Genomic DNA, 20,311 nt, shown 5'->3' on the forward strand with positions numbered 1-20,311 from the left:
CAAAACAAACAGGGTCAGTACAGTACAAACAGGGTCAGTACAGTACAGGCAGGATGTGTGTAGACAGGACAGTGGGTTTGCTCAGGGTCAGGCTCTACTCCCTGCCTGACGTGTTTGCCCTTTTCCCAGAATGCTGTCTTTGCCACGTATCGTGCCGGAGCGGATCCGGATCTTCGTGTGAAAACTTCACCTCCCGAGTCCGGCTGGTAATGGGGGGCTCTCAAAGTGTGGAAATACCCGGAGGAGGCAGCGAGGGATATCATGTTCTCCGAGTATGTAACTGTCTCCTTGAGTATCGGCGCGGCTCCTCCTGTGCTGACTGAGCGGTCACGGGATGGCCCCTTAACGGCCTGAGTCCGTAGGCAAGGCCGGGGATTGGGCCGCGGCCTACTCCTGCTTTCAGCACGGTTTAGTAATCCCCAGTCAAAGTAGAATCACTCTCTCTATGTGAATTATTAGCTGCCGAAATAAAGGCTTCATTGAGGGTTTGAGTTATTAAAGCCCCATTGAGGGTTTGAGTTATTAAAGCCCCACTTGTGAGTTGTCTCAGGACACCCTCGTTGTGGTTGGTAGTTAGAGCCTCAAACCCTGGTACAGAACAGGCTGGTTAACGGCGAGGCATCCCCTAAAAACAAGTAGCAATTCTAATGTGTTCAACACTTTGAAAATTAACTCACCTTTCTCTAATTAAACTTTTTTTTTATTATTTCCGAACCTCACCCTCCGATAAAGTGGACAGAAATATTTTGGGGGTGTCTGTAGTTGATCTATGCACTCACATCTGATGCCATGAAACAAAAACAAATTTTGCATCTGCAACAAGAAAGGACAGGCTGTTACTTTGAACTAATTGTCCTTTGTCCAACTCTTGATATAACAAGATACGTTAATGTATTTTCTAAATTATTGACAAATTAATTAGGCTGTGCTGACTTTGTTTTATTTTAATCTCGACCGTGTACCTGTTCGAATATGTCGCGCTTGTATACAAGGTAACTTGCAGGGTATTACATGTTAATTCATTAGTCTGTCTGTAATTGAGGGTTTGTAGTTTGTTCATCTTGCTGGTTTTACTGCTGTCCATGCACACCGTAATACGTTCACACCGCATTCCACTCTCTTCCATCGAATGAGTACAAAAATAATTGGATCATAGTTATTCTTATTTGTTTTATAGACTATGAATTTTATTATTGTTTAACAGTTTGTGCCGTCATGATTAATTGCAAATTTGCGTGAATGTTTGGCACCATCCTTTTCCGGAGTTTGGGAGGAAGTTAAAATGGAGGACTTCAAAGATGGTAATGTCTCAATTCATTCCCAGTACCATGTATTAGCAAGAGTAGAAGTAAGAAGATAGCAAAGCTCAATATACAGCTTGAAGAATGGTGAATGAGGGAGGTTTTGGATTCTTGGGGAGTTGGGACCTGTTTTGGGCAGAAAGCACCTATTGAAAAACGATAACACAGTGTCAAGCTGAAGGAACACAGCAGGCCAGGCAGCATCAGAGGAGTAGGAAAGTTGACATTTCGGTTCGGGACCCTATTAAAAAGGGATGGTCTGAGAGCATGGTCCTTATTGGGAAATTCACGAGTACATTGTTGAAAGAATTGGGGAAACTACATTTGTGGATTTTGTTGGAGGGAGGGCACCAGCTTTTAGAGGTAGTAAAGAGGAATAAAGTCTGTAAATTTATACTATTAGGCAGAAGGGAATGGTTCCATTTAGAAAGGAAAGAATTAGGAAAAGTGCAGAGGACTGAAGAAAGTGGCAAAGACTAATTAATTAATTAATTAATTATACATACGGTATGTGAATACTCAGAATGTGATAAAATTGATTTTTACAGTTGTAGATTGTCATTTGGAAATATGATGTAGCAATAACATGCCTGGCTCAGAGGAGGGTATGCCTGAGTGTTAATGATTCCTTGATACAAGAGGTATTCACAATAACACTGCAGAGAGGTCAAGGACATAATCTATTTGGTCAGAGCTGAGAAACAAAATATGGTACAGTTACATTGCTTGGTGTTGTCTTAGGCCACCAATTAGTGGGAAAGTTGGAGGAGGAACAAAATTGCAAGCAGTGAAAGAATTATGAAGTGGTTATAATGGCCGACTTTAATTGTCCAGATGTAGGCTTGAATAGTAAAGGGCAGAGAGGAGCAAGAGTTCAAGAACGTGTTCAAGAAAATTTTCTACTGTATTTTGTTTCCAGTACACTGAGAAAGAAGGCACCAATAAGCCTGGTTCTTGGAAATGAGGTGGACCAAATGGATTTAGCATCAGTAGTGAAGCAGTGGTGGAGCTTAAGTTGTTTATGAAAAGAGTACCAGGAGTAATCCAGAGTGAGGATAATTTACTGAGGAAAAAGATAACATCGGTTGGTTTAGAATGAATCTGGCCCAGATCAACTGGAATGACAAGTTGATAGACAAGACTGTATTTGAAAGTGGGCTGCCTTGAGAGAAAAGTGAGTTTGGTGCAAAGTATATTCTCTTGAAGTGGCAATACAAGGCAATCAAATCCAGAGATCCTGGATAACAAAAAATAGATAGAGATTTACGATTAAGAAGAAAGCACCTACTTATGACAGCTGTTAGGTACACAAAGCAACCAAGAACAAGGCTGAATATAGAAGATTCAGAGAAGAATTGGAAAAGCAACTAAGTGAGTGATTGAGTATGAGTAGAGACTGGCAGCTAACAAAATATGGAATCCAAAAATCATCTTTTAGTTAAAAGATAAGTAGTAAAATGGGCAGCAGCAGGATGACTAGAGCCAAAAAGCAGGTGGACCCAAAAAGCAGATTTACACAAAGGCAGGGAGCATTGCTAAAGTAAAAAATGAATATTTTCGGCCTTTCGTTACCAAGAGGTAAGCTGATGCACAGGTTATTGTGGAAAATGAGGTTATCCAGACACTTGATTGGTTTGAAATTGAGGAGGTCATGGATAGACTGTATGCACTTAAAGTTAATAAGGTGCATCCAGGGATACTGAAAATTGAGGAGATACTGGCCATTCTTTTTAAGGCTTTAGATGTGGGAGTGATACCAGTGGACTGGAGAACACCGAATATTAACACTTGTTCAAAAAAAGCATGCATTGGTAAACTCAGCAAATAGAATCAGTCAGTTTAACCATACTGGTGGAGAAACATCTGGAAATGATAAATTGAGACAAACTTAGTAATCACTTGGGTAAATGCAAGACAATTAAGGAAAGCTATCATGACTTGAGGGAAAATCTTGTTCAACTATCTCAGTGGAGTTTATTGATGAAATAACAGAAGGTTGCTAAGGGTCATGCTGTTGTGGTGTACATAGACTTCCAGATGCACATGATAGTCTTGCGCAACAGACTTGTAGACAAACTTGTAGTCTGTGGAATAAAAGGGACAGTGATAACATGGATACAGAATGGGCTGAGTGACAGGAAAAAGAGCATAGTGGTTAAAAAGATGTCTTTCAGACAGGAGGACGGTTTGTTGTGGAGATCCCCCAAGGGTCCTGTTGGAATCTTTGCCCTTCCTGATCAATGTTTCCTCTAATTTTCTTATCAGCTGCACGGGCCTCCGGGGCCGATGCCAGTTGCCGTGCAAAGAACATCAGAGCTTAGAAAGGATGTTGTTCCTGATATAAATAATGACCAAGGCTTTGATACACGGAGCACAATTTCAAAAAATTACTGATTGTACGAAGCTTGGAAGCATTGTGAAGTGAGAAGAGGACAGTGTAAAACTTCAAAAGGATGTAGTTAGATTGATAGAATAGATAACAAAGTGGCAGATGAAATTTATTGAAGTGGCTTTAGATGTGGGAATGATACCAGGGGACTGGAGAACACCGAATGTTAACACTTGTTCAAAAAATGCATGCATTGGTAAATTCAGCAAATAGAATCAGTCAGTTTAACCATGCTGGTGGAGAAACATCTAGAAATGATAAATTGAGACAAATTTAGTGATCACTTGGGTAAATGCAAGACAATTAAGGAAAGCTATCATGACTTGAGGGAAGATGATTTATTTTGGCGTGAAGAATACAGAGACAAGAGAATAATTGTAAAGAGGATGCAGGATAATAGGATTTGATTTATTATTGTCACATGTACCTAGGTACAGTGAAAAGTTGTTTTGCGTGCTATTCCAGCCAAATTGTATTGTAAATAAGTTCAACAGGGTAATAGAACAAAATGCATATTTAGTGTTATAGCTACAGAGAAGGTACAAAGAAAGATCAGCTCTAATACATGGGGGGGTCCCTTCATAAGCCTGATAACAGTGGGAAAAACCTGTTCTTGAATCTGTTAGTACGTGTTTTAAGATTTTGTATCTTCTGCCTGACGGACAAGATTGGAAGAGATTATAATTGGGGTGGGAGGGACCTTTGATTATGTTGGCTAACTTCTTAAGGCAGCAAGAAATATAGATGGAGTCAATGGATGGAAGGTTGGCGAATTGGGACTGGGCTGTGTTCACAGCTCTCTGTAGTTTCTAATGATCCTGGGTGGACCAGTTGCCATACCAAGCTTTGATGCATCCGGATAGAATGCCTTCTATGATATATCTATAAAAATTCGGGCATGCCGAATTTCTTTACCCTCATGATGAAGTAGAGGCATTGTAGTGCTTTCTTGACTGTTGCATTAATGTGGGTGGACCTGGACAGATTGTTGGTGATTGTCACTCCTACGAACTTGACATGGTTGACCATCTCCGTTGATGTAGATAGGGTCATGCCCTCCACCTTGCTTCTTGAAGTCAATGACCAGCTCTCTTGCTTTGTTGACGTTGAGGGAGAAGTTGTTATCTTTACACCATGCCATCAAGCACTCTTATCTCTTTCCTGTATTCTGTTTTGTCATTGTTTAAGATCCAGCCTACAATGGTGGTATCGTCAGTGAATTTGTAGATGCGGGTAGGACGGGACACAGTCATGAGTGTATAAGAGTATAGTAAGGGGCTGAATAAGTAGCCTTGCAGGACACTGGTGTTGAGTGTTGTCGTGGAGGAGGTGCTGTTGCCTTTTCTCACTGATTGCAGTCTATGGGTCAGGAACCTGGATGTACATGTGCATAAATCATTGAAGGTGGCATGGCAAGCTGAGAAAACATCTAAGAAAGCATACAATTTCCCTGGCTTTATTAATAGGACCACAAAGTATAAAAGCAAGGAAGTTATGTTAAACCTGTATGGAACATTGGTGTAGCCTCAACTGGAACATTGTGTCCATTTTGGAATGCTACACTTTAGGAAAGATTTGAAGGCATTTGAAAGGGTGTAGAAAAGATTCATAAGATTGGCACAAGGCATGCTAGAGTCATAGCCACCAATTGTGAAGTGAAAGGGGAGCCATCCAGTTGTGTCTAGTTTTGAAACTTTTTTTCAAATTAAAAGTCATAACCTTAAGACACCATTTAAAATAAATCTTGAGTCTTTTAGTAAAAATATTTCTTGAGTTTGAGGAATAGTGAAGAGTGAAGACTGCATCTGCCTGCGCTCAATCTTGCTGGGAATGAATGCTAGAACAGTAAAAATGTTTAGTTTTAAGAGTGCTGACATCCTTCACAGCAATGAGTATAAAACATTTTCCTTTCAAAAAATACACGAAAACGCTCCTGCAGTAATCCATCTTGAGGATTTTGTATGACATGACTGAAGTTAGTGATTTGTTACAAGAGATCTGGCCAAAAATCATGGCTTTGGATTGAGAAAATCAAGCTGGCTGTATGAACGTTTGATTTCTCTTGAAATGTATATGTTTTTGGTAGGGAGACATGTCACGTTAACATTGATAGCAGTGATTAAGTGCTTTTTTGGCCTTTAAGCTTGAGCCTAATCAACAGCGTTGCAAAAATGTCTCGTGCTTGGGTTTTATTTTAAGGTACATCTAACTAATTTATTTTTAGTAGCCTGTTACCCTTTTTTAATCTTTCAAATTGAAGAAATGTTGCTTGTCATAGAGCTTACAAAGGCTGTGGAGATTGCCATGGATGTCATGAAGTAAAAGATCACTAGTCCTATTTGTAAACTGTCTTCATTCCTGATGGATTACTTTATCATGTTGACTCTTTCTGGAATCAAATGCCAATCTTTCTTAGTACCAGATTTATTTATGGAACGCAATATTACAAATGTTTGCCTTCTCATCAAACCAACACCCAGTGTCCCATAAATTTTGCCTCTTCTGTGCTCAGCGTACTTTAATCAGTGTCCTCCATTTGTATATTCTTTACCTTTATAAGACAATTAATAACCGTTAACAGATTCCCTTTCTTAAACTTGAAACTCTATGACACAAACTATTCAAAACAAATTGAAGAGAGAAAATAAATTTTCCGTATTCTGTATATCTCATCTTAATACAAGATGTTCCACTTCTGGGACCTCCAATGGAAGGCAAGCATTCCTATTAGTCTAGAAATCCAATAATGTTGGACTAAAATCTTGTGTTAACTCATTTTATTTAGAGATTTCCTTTCTACCATCTTTTACACAAGAAAGCTCAGAGCTTATACACTTAATGGTAAGGTCCTTTTATCAGTTTATGTATTTTGTTGAATGTATGTTATCTCGCAGGGAGCAATTATCTATATAACATTCAATGGCAAATTATTCTCAGGCCATGTCATGTTTTGAATTTCATCCAAAATATTTGTTAAATAAAACCTCCATCCTATATTCTACTAGTGTTTCCAATGCTTAGTTGCTTCTAACCAACTTTTTTTTATCATCTTAGCTTCCCAGGACAAGGGGCATTTTCAAATTTCACTCACCAAGAATGTTACAAAATGAGCTAAACTCTGACACACATCCAGATGAGAAGCACCACAATAAACAACTAATCTCATGCCCTTTGGGTCCTCAAATGCTGAAAGTTTGTGTATATGCTTCACTTTATTTAATTATGTCAATATTTTCCCTTAAAACTTTGTGTTCTTGTTTGGTATTTGATTTTGTTTCACAACTGTACTTGATTCCTATAGATCAAACTGGCAAATGGGCTTGTCTGGGTGAGTCGCCAATTTGACTATCCAATCAAAATTCTTAACTACTCTGCAGCTTCTTTAGATAGGAGATTATCTTTCTATGACAACATAGTATATCAGGAAGCAAATAATGCTTTCTGGACAAAATTGTTGATTCAAGCTTTCTTCTGACCTATTCTAATGAAATCTGTGTCCGAAAGTTCCAAAATTTGTTTTCTAATCCTAAATTCCCCTTTAGTCTTATTTATAAGAAATTATAAAAATTAATTAATTAGAACTAAACGTTCATAGAAATCAGCAACGTGTTTCCCTTTTATGATACCAGAAGATTGCTGGATCTGTTTTCAACTGAGTACAAGGCAAACCTTGAATTAATTGCACTGTACTGGAGAAATGCAGCAGGTCTGATAGTGTCTGTGGAGAGAGAGAAACAGAGTTTCAACTCCAATGACTCTTCTTTGGAACTTTTGTTTTTATTTGAGAAATACAGCACCATTCATACTGTACATCGTTCAAAATTACTCATACATCTATCTGTAAATGTTTTGGCTTTATTTCTGTATATTCCTTTCTACATTGCCATCCTTTTTAGGCTGTAAGATATGGAGTGTTCAGTTTAATTTGAATAATAAGACTTAAGACAGTTATGATTATAGATTGGATTGAGAGAGCTAATCAAAAACTTTTCTCACCCTGATTGGCCGAAAAAAACACTCTGTGCAAGTATCTTCCACAAGCTTCACAGAATTTATTAAGTTTATCACAATAAATACTGAACAATGATTCTTCAGTCAGTTTGGTGCGTCAACGTGTGACTTCTGGCTGACTGGGCACATGTTTTTTGTTTAGTTGACTAAAATTCTCCTACTGTCTTTGCATGCCAGTCCACTAAAGATAAAAACTTATAAACCCTTACTAGCCATCACTCCTGTGTGTGAACAGAGACATCTCGTGCAATGGCTTATGAAGGTTTTACCAACCCATGATCAATCATGAATTGGCTAGATAGCATATGCTCAATTCCTGATTGGTTTCTTAAGGGTGATGGTTATCTTCTTGATATCGCTTCCTGATGTCTTCTGATAGTTCCTTTGGATAATAATCATTTATATAGGAACATCCTGAATATAAGAGGTATGTTTAGTAAGTTTGCAGATGACACCAAAATTAGTGGTGTACTGGATATTGAGGAAGGTTATCTCAGTACAACGGGACCTTGATTTTGGGCCAATGGGCCGAGGAGTGGCAGATGGAGTTCAGTTTAGATAAATATGAGGTGTTGCATTTTGGTAAGGCAAATCGGGGCAGAACTTAGACACTTAATGGTAAGGTCCTCAGGGGTGTTGCTGAACAAAGAGACCTTGGAGTGTAGGTACATAATTCCTTGAAAGTGGAGTCACAGGTAGACAGAGTAGAGAAGAAGCCATTTGGTACCCTTGCCATTATTGGTCAGTGCATTGCGTATAGGATTGGGATGTCATGTTGCAGCCGTACAGGACATTGGTTAGGCCGCTTTTGGAATTCTGGTCTCCCTGCTATGGGAAAGATGTTGGGAAACTGGAAAGGGTTCAGAAAAGATTTACAAGGATGTTGATGTGACTGGAGTGTTTGAGTTTTTCAGGAGAGGCTAAATAGGCTATTTTCCCTGGAGCGTCAGAGGCTGAGGGGTGACCTTATAGACGTTTATGAAATCATGAGGGGCATGGACAGGGTGAATAGCCAAGGTTTTTTTTCCCAGGTTGGGGAGTCCAAAACAAGAGGGCATAGGTTTAAGGTGAGAAGGGAAAGATATATAAGGGGCAACTTTTTTCATGCAGAGGGTGATGTGTGTATGGAATGAGCTGCCAGAGGAAGTGATGGAGGCTGGTACAATTACAACATTTAAAAGGCATCTGAATGGGTATATGAATAGGAAGGGTTGAGAGCGATATGGGCCAAATGCTGGCTGGCACATGGGACTAGATTAATTTAGGATATCTGGTTAACATGGATGAGTTGGATGGAAGGGTTTGTTTCCTAGCTGTACATCTCTATGACTCTAACTCCTTACAGCTTTTCCCTGTTAGTGGAGATCTGTAAAGTTAGCAAGCTAAGGAGGCACTACCAAGGTACTGTGATCAATCTAAATGTCGTGGGGATTTCCAATGCCTATCTAGATCTTTTGGACACTTAATTAAAAATGACAAAGGAGATACAAGTTGCTCCGACATAAAGATCTGTGTAGAGTTTGTACCAAAATCAATGCATTGAGACTACCTGTATATTGAAATTGAAGTTATAACATAATACTTTCAATCATTGCAGATTAAAATTCAAAATAACTACATAACAAATTACAGAACCGAATTCCAAAGTTTATTTTATATTACATTAACTGTTTCTCATTTAGAACAATTGTCAGTTAATTTTTTCAAACATAATTTTGCTGTAAAACCAAAAAAAACTGTTTCACATCAAAGGTCTCTACAGTTTACAGCAAGGGGGAGGCAATGGCCTAGTGGTATTATTGCTGGAGTGTTAATCCAGAGACCTGGATAACATTCTGTGGACCTGGGTTCGAATCCTGCCACAGCAGATGGTGGAATTTGAATTCAATAAAAATATCTGGAATTAAGAATGTAATGATGACCATGAATCCATTACCGATTGTTGGAAAAACTCATCTGGTTCACTAATGTCCTTTAGGGAAGGAAACTGCCATCCTTACCTGGTCTGGCCTACATGTGACTCCAGACCCCCAGCAATGTGGTTGACTCTGAACTGCACTCTGGGCAATTAGGGATGGGCGATAAATGCTGCCTAGCCAGTGACTTCCTCATCCTGTTAACAAATAAAGGTTGTTTTTTTAAATTTTATTGTTTTAACAAATATCTGTAGCTTGGGTTGCGGTTAAAGTTGGTTGGTTCGCCGAACTGACTGAGTTTTGTGCAAATGTTTCATCTCCCTTCTAGGTGACCTTGTCAGTGCTGTGTAGCCTCTGTTGAAGTGCTGTTGTTCTATCCCGCTCTGAATTTATATGGTCTGGTCTGTCATGGTAGGCAGTCTTCGTAGTATCGTAGAATCCCTACAGTGTGGAAACAGGCCCTTCGGCCCAACAAGTCCACACTGACCCTCAGAGCATCCCATCCAGACCCATCCCTCTACAACCCACCTATTCTACACATGCCTGAACACTATGGGTAATTTAGCATGGCCAATCCAACTAACCTGCATATCTTTGGACTTCCGGTTTCGAACCTTAGCAGTATGTAGATGGAGTCTATTTCAACATGTTTGTTAATTGCATCGGTGGTTAAAAACCAGGCCTCCAAGAATTTTTGTGCTTGTTTTTGTCTCGTTTGTCCTAGTACTGTAACTTTGACCCAGTCAAATTGATGCCCTTCTATGTCAGAGTGTATTGAAACGAGGGAGAATTGGTCGTGCCATTTTGCTGTGAGTTGGTGTTCATGTAACATGGTGGCAAGTTTCCTTCCCATCTGCCCAATGTAGCGTTTCTCACAGTTGCTGCATGGTATTTTATGTATCACATTTGTCCTGCTCGTTGTGGGTATGGGGTCTTTCGTCTTTGAGAGTAACTGGCGAAGTGTGGCTGTTGATTTGTGTGCTATCCTTTTCCAAGAGGTCCTAGGAGTCTTGTAGTCTGTTCTGATGTGTTTCTGAAAGAGGGTAGGATGGCCAATGTGTTGGGGCGTATAGTATCTTCTTGGTGTTGTTCGTTTGTCAGGCATTGGCAGATGAAGCTGTTAGGATAACCATTGTTGGCAAAGGCTCTGTATATGAGTGTTAGCTTCGTCTGCCAATGCCTGGCAAACAAACAACACCAAGAAGACATTATACGCCCCAACACACTGGCCACCCTACCCTATGTTAGAAACACATCAGAACTGACTACAAGACTCCTACAACCTCTTGGAATAAGGGTAGCACACAAATCAACAGTTACTCTCAAAGACGAAAGACCCCATACCCACAATGAGCAGGACAAATGTGATATATAAAATACCATGCAGCAACTGTGAGAAACACTACATAGGACAGACGAGCAGGAAGCTCGCCACCAGGATACATGAACACCAACTCTCAGCAAAACGGCACAACCAATTCTCCCTTGTTTCAATACACTCCGACATAGAAGGACATAAATTTGACTGCGACAAAGTTACAGCACTAAGACAAGCGAGACAAGTACGAGAATTCTTGGAGGCCTGATTTTCGACCACCAATGCAATTAACAAACATGTTGTAATAGACCCCATCTGCATACCGCTAAGGTACAAAACCGGAAACAAGATTGCCCACCATGACAGATGAGACCATATAAATTCAGAGCGGGACAGAACAACAGTGCTTCAATGGAGGCTACACAGCACTGATGGTGTCACCTAGGGAGATGAAACATTTGCACAAAAACCAGTCAGCTCGACGAACCAATCAACAACTCCAGAAAAGTTTATTTCCAGCTTGGTATTTGTTAGTCTGCGCCATAAAAGCAAACCTCCAATATTGTTTATTGTGACCTGAGACAATGTGGCCCTTGACTTAACACACTGACATGCATTCACAAATAGAGGAACAAATTACACCAGTGTGTTACATTGATTATAATTAAGCAATTCAGTATTCTCCAGCAATTTCTGTTTTTGTTTGTTTCAGATCTCTAGCATCCACAGTTAATATCTCACTAGCTAACCAAAGGCATAACTAAACAATAAATAACTATTGAAAATAAAGTTAATCCTGCAAGGTGGTTTCATAAGACACGTCACTCTTAAAAAATTTTTCTTCTGCCATAATGCACTGTTTATATTGATCGATTTTATGTTCCTACAATATGTGGCCAAGGTAGACAAGATAGTTTTCAGAATTACTTTTCTTGCTGTATGGGAGTCTATCCTTGTATCTTGATGTCCAAGTCTCTTCAAAACTCTTGAGCGACTACTTTTACTATAGTCATGTATTTCCCATCAGAAGGATGTTTTCATGCATAGCCAACTTTATCACCTGGATGGATATCACCTGATATGTCAAAGTAGACACCAGATTTAGGGTGGCAGTGTCGCTCAGTGGTCAGCACTGCTGCCTCACAGCGCCAGGGACCCGGGTTCAATTCCACCCTCCAGCGACTGTCTGTGTGGAGCTTGCATATTCTCCCCATATCTGCGTGGGTTTCCTCCTGGTGCTCTGGTTTCCTCCCACAGTTCAACGATGTGCAGGCTTGGGTGGATTGGCCATGCTAACTTGCCCAGAGTGTTCAGGGATGTGTAGATTAGGTGGGTTATCGGGGGATGGGGCTGGGTGGGATGCTCTCGGGATCAATGTGTACTTGTTGGGCCGAAGGGCCTGTTTCCACACTGTTGGGATTCTATGATTCCTTCCAGCTATCTCATGCTTTTCATTTTGCCTCTATTAATTGATGACAGCCACCAAAATTATTCATTCATGGGATGAGGGCATCGCTGGCTAGGCAGCATTCATTGCCCATCCCTAGTTGCCCAGAGGGTGGTTACAAGTCAACCACATTGTTGTGGGTCTGGAGTTACATGTAGACCAGACCAGCTAAGGATGGCAGTTTCTTTCCCTAAAGGACATTAGTGAACCAGATGGGTTTTTCCAAAACAATTGAAAATGGATTCATGGTCATCATTAGACTCTTAGTTCCAGATATTTTTTGAATTCAAATTCCACCATCTACCATGGCGGGATTCGAACCCGGGTCCCCAGAACATTATCTGGGTCTCTGGATTAACAGTCCAGCGATAATACCACTAGGCTGTCACCTCCCCTAATTTCACAGTCTGAACATCTTCAACTACTAGTAGTTTTTCTAGGTTGTTCTTGTAATTCTTGTTCTGTTGGTCAACCAAGTTGTCAGCTGTGGTTGTCCCATGTCTTGCAAGCTAACACTATAGGATTATACCCTCCTTTGATCAAAGGTCCTGTCACCAGTTCGTGAATGTTTCCTAGTCCAAGAGTCTCTCCCTGATCCACAATGAGAACTTGCGTTGTGTTTCCTTGCTTTCCATTATTCTACCCCATTTTGCTTGTCCATTGATCTTGCCATTTGCCCAATATCTTTGACATTTACTTGTTTTTGAACATGCTAGTAACTTTCCCTGCTCTCTCTAAATTGGTTATCAAATTGCATTTACTGAGTTCTGGTATACAAGTCACTGAAGTCCCCACTTGAGGCAGTTGTCCTCTGGGTTCAACAGTCTTGGAGTGTGCATCATGATCATACCTCCTGTCACCATTCAGTGCCATATATTTCTACCATATCCTGTTCCTCATAGCAGTCCAACATATGAGTATGTGAAGTTCAGGAATTGTGCCATTTTCTAACTTCTTAAGTACTGAAATTTGTAGGGAATCCCAATCAGCTGAGATGAGTGGACCATAATAGTTTGACTACTGTATTGTTGGAGAACTACTGCCTCACCATCACAGTCTACAAACTTATCCAGACCTTTTCACTCTTTACGACCATTTTTATAATGTGCTAAATTCCCAGAATTAACGATTCTATTGGAAGGTTTTATGCTTTGTGTGGAGCTCACTGGACTTTCTCTGAGACTTTTTAACCTGATAATGCCCTTCATGCGAAGCATTCAAATTTGCAGAAAACATGAAATCCTTTGTAAGACAGGGAGAACTATTACACAGGACGTACGGCATTTTAGAATTCATCCCTGAGACTAATTGAGGAATATTGACCCCTACTAACTGAAGTGAATTATTAGGGGAGGCAATGGTCTAGTGGTAATATAGCTGGGCTGTTACTCCAGAGATCCAGGTAACGATCGGGGAAACTGGGTTTGAATCCTGCCATGGCAGATGGTGGAATTTGAATTCAATATGATATCTGGAATTAAGAATCTAATGATGACTGTGAACCCATTGTTGATTGGTGAAGCAGATGGGTTTTTCCGACAATGTCCTTTAGGGGAGGAAACTGCCATCCTTATCTGGTCTGGCCTACGCGTCCACAGCAATGTGGTTGACTCTGAACTGCCCTCTGGGCAATTAGGGATGGGCAATAAATGCTGCCTGGCCAGTGACACCCTCGTCTTGTGAAAGAATAAAAAACACATAGACTGCCCATGCCTGAGTGTTGGTTAACTTGCAATTTGGGTTGATTGATTAAGATCTTCTATAATAGCTCATGAATCTCTGCAGGATTTCTTTCACTGAATCCATTTTAAAAAGAATTTCAGCTGCTGTGTTCATGACCATAAATTTACATTTTTAGAAATGTCTCTTAAACTTGTCATTAGCTTGATTATTTTTTCTCTGATTCTTAACCCCTGATGCTATTAACATTTCTGTAACATTCTGATTTGAAGTTTTATTAACGAGATGCAAAAGTGCCTTGATTGGATAAACTGCAGATTTATTGACTTGCCAAAAACAGCTGCTTTATCATGTTCCAGTCCAGTTCATTTCAGCTTTTTTCCATGGAAGAGTTACTCAGCAGCAAGGGTCCCTTATTAGAGACTACATCAGTACTAATGATGTGACTTACATCGTTGCATCAAATCACCATTCTTTTAAGTGACTTCTGTGTGTTGTCATCTCCAAACCTGAACGAAGTGAAACTTTCATACTCCTTGACCTTCAGACATCACTACTGAGTGAATCTGAATAGTATTTTGATCAGTTTGTTCCATGCATTTTCAGGATGCAATCACTATCTCAAATAGCACTGTCAGATTAACCTGTGACTAACGCATACGTTACTTGACTAAACCTTCTTGCAACTAGTAAGCTTTTCTCTGAATAATCACTATCATCTTCACCTTTCAAAGTCTGTATCATATGTTGCTTTGAAATCTTTGCTTTTCATCTTGGTGTATTTAATTGTGATGGGTTGGTTAGCTAAGTTGGCTGGATGGCTAGTTTGCGATGCAGGATGACATCAACAGTGTGGGTTAATTTCCCATACCATTTTGAGGTTACCATGAGAGTAGCATCTTTTCAACCTCACCCTTCACTTAAGGCCTGATGACCTTCAGGTTAAATGCACCACCAGTCATCCCTCTAATTAGAGAGCAGTCCTCTGGGACCACAGTGACTACTGCTACTAGTTCATTGTATGATGATATTTTGATTTGTACTCGAAGCACCACTAACAGTTCCCCAGGCTTTTCTTGGATTCGTTCATTCATCTATTATTGCTGCTCCAATCTCGTTTTCTGCCAGATAAGCTAAAAATATCTTTATCCCATTCCTTCCATCTGTACATCGTCTGTTATATTGACACCTGTGCCCTGTAAATGAACAATCTTGAATTTTCACGATCATTGTGTCCTTCTTCCTTCACTCCCTTGCAGATCTCCCATTTGCACCAAAGATGCTTGAAAAGAATGTTTTACCAGGATTTTTCTTAAAAAGCAGGCATATCTCTAAATGGATATCTTTTCCAGAAAAGCCTTATCGGTTAACACCAGGAGCCTGTCCATACATGACACTTTAGTACAATCCAGCAATTTAAGTGTGAGCATTGAGTAAGCAATTTAGAAGTTGAATTTTTGCTACCATTTATGCAGTCTGTTCAAGTCTATTTCATGTTCTTCTGTGGAATTACTGTGCCTTTGAAATTCATTAGTCTGACTATACCCCTCAATGGCTTCTAATAGACCATCTTTGTAAATTGCACCTGTGAAGTTTAATAAAATATTCAAATCTTCCTCCGTATCCAACTGATAGACATCCAGCTCTCAATTCATAATACTTTGGGTTTCTGATTTTACTTCTGTTAGGAAGCAGCGCAATTTTGATTACTAAGTACAGCAAACAAGGTAAAATTGAACTTTTATAGTCATATTGTTGGAAACCTGTTTGCAAAGTGAATTCAGCTTAACTTTGTCCCAGAATAGATGAAAACCTTGAGGCAGATTTTTGAGATAAAAGTTATGACATCTTTTTGAAATCCATTTTGGTACAGTAAGCTAGGAGCCACCATTTCTGTGTTTGTGTTACTATTTTCTCCTAGGTCACTGTCCTTCTTGCTTGAAAACTGCACCAACACCTTACATAGAAGTTTGTGATGCAGTCTTGGTCCAAGTTTGCAGGTTAAACAATTCAGAAACAGGAGTTGCTTCTGCAGTACATGAATTGAGGAACTTCAAGGTTGAAATTTTGTAATCATTTGAAATCTGCTACCATTACCGGATAAGTCACTGTTTAACTTCTATTAAAATAGAAATAGAAATAATTTAAAAATAGTTGACATTCAATCTTCAGCTGTCCAAAGAGTAGTTGAGCATAAAAGGGTTTGCTGAATGTTTTTTTTTTTCTGGACTGCAAAGGAAGGACCAAAAATGCAACATGGAGGTGCAGACATAGTAAGACCCTCAATTATCTTTCTATGATTATCAGTGAGGATCAAAATTGCTTTTCATCAAGTGGTGGCTTGCTTGCTTTTGTGTTTTCATTTCTTTTTCCGTGTGTGTGTCTGTCTGTCTCTGTTTCTCTCTCACTCTCATTCTCGCTCTCTCTCGAGCCATAGGCAAGAATATTTTACCTTGGGTTTTTTCCCAAAGGGAAGGAGCATCTCGTTTGGTTTAAAAAAATTGGCAAGTGAAGGAATAACTAGGTTGTTCATGAATTTGATTTTCGATATCCATGTTCACTTGGATTCCAGGGTTCAGGAAGTTTGGGTATGTGTTGGTATCTCTGGGTCATGTAGTGAATTTGCAGTGGAGAGGAATTAACATTTATTATATTCTTGGACTAAGTTTGCATCATTTGAGTACTATTGTTTTAGGATTATGAATTTCACTCTTTGGTGTACTTCATTTAGTTATGGTCATGGACTTGCAGTTGTGAAGAGGGACCAGTTCCTGGGCTAGTAATCCAGAGTCCCAGGAAAATGTTCTGCGTTTGAATTCCACCATGGTCGGTCACATTTGATCTGCTGTTCTTTTATTTGTCTTGTGGGTTTCAAACTTTAACTTTGCTCTTTGTGTGCTTTTTAGTTGTACGCTTCAATGAATACAAGGAGCTTCATAGGGCTATTAAAATTTTAACTTAAAATATTTTGTACGTTTAACAAGTATTACTTTATCTTCTCCTTTTAGGTTCAAGAAAATTCCCCTGGTCACAGGGCTGGCTTGGAGCCGTTCTTTGATTTTGTTGTTTCCATTGGGGATGCTAGATTGGTAAGCAGTTTTTTTCTTATGGAAACAGCTATAATTTTTATTTTTCTATTTCATATTTTTATCCAGATGCATTTTGCAGAGATGTATTGAATAATCTGTGGAATGCAATTAATGGGGTAAAATTAATTGAATAGTGGATTCTAAATTTTTTTTTAAAACGCTGCTTCCATTGCGGTTTCCACTCTTAGTGTACTAGTATATAGATTTTCTGAGAATATTTATCAGTTTAGAGTGTGTATTATGTGCAAGGAAGTATTTCTATTTTAAATCTAGCTTCTCATATCCACAAGATTTTAATACTAAAATCTAAGAATTTAGTCGCTGCAACATATGGTTTAAGCATTAACTTTATAACAGTGTCTATGCACATACATTTTTGGTGGTTTCTGTTTTAAAATTATTGAATAAAGTAGTAATTTTTAATAGCTAGCCTTTCTAATCTTCCTTTGCCCTAGAGGCTTTTGAGGAAACTTACTAATTGCTGGTTGCAAACCTGCAGACCACTTTATTTGGACTGCAGAAAAATCTCTAATGGTTAAAATCATTAGCTATCTTGAACTTACTTCGTTTATTCCAGGAAGCAGCAAATTTACTCTCTCATTTTAGTCAGGATGCTGCTTTCTGTTATGGTGGTCACTTATGTTCAATTCAGACAGTGTGTACAATACATATCTTTGTAAGTGGAAACTGAAGTGAAGTTGTGAGGCCTATCCAGTTCTACAGATGGGCATGATGACAATTGTTTCTTGCATCTGTGTAAATGTATTCATGGTTGAAAACCACTTATGCCAACAATTCTGAATTTTATGAATAGAATATCTCTTGTATTTTTAATGCCCAGCTAGTGTGTAGTGTTAATTTAAACCAAAAGGGTCACTGGACCCAAAATATTAATTCTGAATTCTCTTCACAAATGTTGCCAGAGCTTTTCCAGCATATTCTATTTTTGTTGCAGTGTTAATTTGTTTCTCTCATTTTTCAAGCAAGTGTGACTTGTGGGTGCCATTTCCAGTAAATGATTTTGCTTCGTTGGCCTGAGGTTAGGGAGTAATGAGCACAATTCAACTTCAGAAGCATTTCATTTGTGTTAACATTTGTTGTGTAAATTTAAAACATATTTACTATGTTTTGACTTCAGAATCAGGACAATGATACTCTGAAAGATCTTTTGAAAGCCAATGTGGAGAAACCGATTAAAATGGTTGTCTACAGCAGCAAGACACTCAAACTGAGAGAAACTACAGTAACTCCCAGCAACATGTGGGGAGGTCAAGGCTTGCTTGGAGTCAGCATTCGCTTCTGTAGCTTTGAGGGAGCTAATGAAAATGTGTGGCATGTGTTGGTAAGTAAATTCTGCTGTGGAGGTTGGGAGAGGTGGGGTATGAGGAATAGTTTGCATTTTTCAGAAGTCTAGCATTAAAATTGTACAGTAATAAAGATTTGGTTTTCTTCACCCAGTTAGAAAATGAAGTACTATCAAAATTACATGCTTTTAAATTTAAAGCTATTTAAAAACTAATCTTATTCAAAAAATGTAAGTAAATTTGTGTAATTCTCTTAATAGTATCATGCATTATCTTTGGCAATGATTTTAAAGTCATTACAGTTTTTAGTCAGTGGATGAAGAGAGCAGGTGTTCTTTTTAAAATCTTAATTAAATTATACACAAGTGGTCACAAGCAGTTGCTTATATTGTGAGTTTTAGTGCTTCAAACTTATTAAAATATACTACATCTCAAGTTAAATGTGATTTTTAAAAAAGAATCTTCATGGCATGTGGGTGTAACTGGGAAGACTGGCCTTTTTGCCCATCCGTGATGGTTCTTGAAGGTGATAGTGATATACCTTCTTGAATGGTGACTGTCTCAGTGTGCATAATCTCACAGTGTAGTTAATAAGGGAGTTCCAGGATTTTAACCCTCCATGACAAATAAATAGCAATTATATTTCCTACTTTGCTGATGTGTGTCTTGGATGCAAACTTAGTAGAATAATAGAATCTCTACAGTGCAGCGAGAGGCCATTTGGTTCATCGAGTCTGCACAGTGTCTTTGAGGAGCATCCTACCCAGAGTCTCTGTCCCATTTCCGTAACCCTGCATTTATATCTAATCCACCTAGCTTGTACATCCCTGGACACTACGGGGCAATTAGCATGGCCAATCTACCTAACCTGCACATCTTTGGACTGTTGGAAGAAACTGCAGCACACAGACAGTCACCCAAGGCTAGAATCAAACCTGGGTCCTGGCGATGTGAGGCAGCAGTGCCAACCACTGTGCACACTTGTGCTCCTGCCATCGCTCTTCCAAGCAGTAGAGGTCATGAGTTTAGGAGGTGCCCTTTTTCAAAGTCTTAGTGAACTACTGCTATCTGCCTTGTAGATGGTGCACAATGGAACCATGGTTTGCATGATGGATGTGGATAAATGTCTAAGTGGGTTTCAGCAAAGTTGGTGTTTTTTGTCTTGGACAGTTTCGTAAATAATGTTGAAGCTAAACTCACCCAAACAAGTGGAGAGTATTCTATCACATTTCTGATTTTACTTTGCAGTATAATTGATGGTGGACAGGCTTTGGGGAGTTATAACGTAGGACCATAAGAAATAGGAACAGGAATACATTAACTGGCCCCTCGAGCCTGCTCTGTCATTCAGTAGGATCATAGCTAATCTAACGTTCCTCACATCCATTCTCTGCTTTTCCTCGTAACCCTTGATTTCTCTACTGATCAAGGATCTATTTATCTCAGCTTTAAATATACACATGGACTCTGCCCCACGGTGCTCTGTGACAGGGAACTGCAAAGACTCTCAACCCTCAGAGAAGAAATTCTTCCTCATCTCAGTCTTAAATTGGTGCCCCTTTATTCTGAGCCTGTGCTCTGTAGTCCTAAATTCTCCCATGAGGGGGAGCATTCTCTCAACACTTAGTCTGTCAAGCCATTTAAGAATCCAATATGTTTCAATGAGATCACCTCTCATTCATCTAAACTCCAGAGAGTAGAGTCCCAACCTGTTTAGCCTTTGCTCAAAGGATAATCCACCCATACCGGAGATCATCCCACTGAACCTTCTCTGAACTGCCTCCAATGAAATAATATCTTTCTGTAGATTTGGGGACCAGCATTGCTCACAGTACTCCAGATGTGGTCTCACCAGC

The 20,311-nt window shown here is 39.4% G+C and overlaps 1 protein-coding gene across 3 annotated transcripts in view; it reads left to right on the top strand.

Moving 5' to 3' along the window:
• The first annotated feature begins 18 nt into the window (after window positions 1-18).
• The window catches only part of gorasp2 (golgi reassembly stacking protein 2), a 42,672-nt gene continuing 22,379 nt past the window's right edge, over window positions 19-20,311 (top strand). The window contains exons 1-3 of one of the 3 annotated variants that reach the window (XM_020509747.2): window positions 19-272; window positions 17,071-17,151; window positions 18,290-18,493. In XM_020509747.2, the coding sequence (XP_020365336.2) occupies window positions 54-272; window positions 17,071-17,151; window positions 18,290-18,493 (504 nt within the window). In that variant the 5' untranslated portion in view covers window positions 19-53. Of the gene's footprint in view, window positions 273-1,204; window positions 1,302-17,070; window positions 17,152-18,289; window positions 18,494-20,311 lie in introns of those variants that run through there. The other 2 variants (XM_048598768.1, XM_048598767.1) reach the window with 2 other exon arrangements.

The sequence above is a fragment of the Rhincodon typus genome, chromosome 7 (genome assembly GCF_021869965.1).
Source record: "Rhincodon typus isolate 14 chromosome 7, sRhiTyp1.1, whole genome shotgun sequence".
Lineage (NCBI taxonomy): Eukaryota > Metazoa > Chordata > Chondrichthyes > Orectolobiformes > Rhincodontidae > Rhincodon > Rhincodon typus.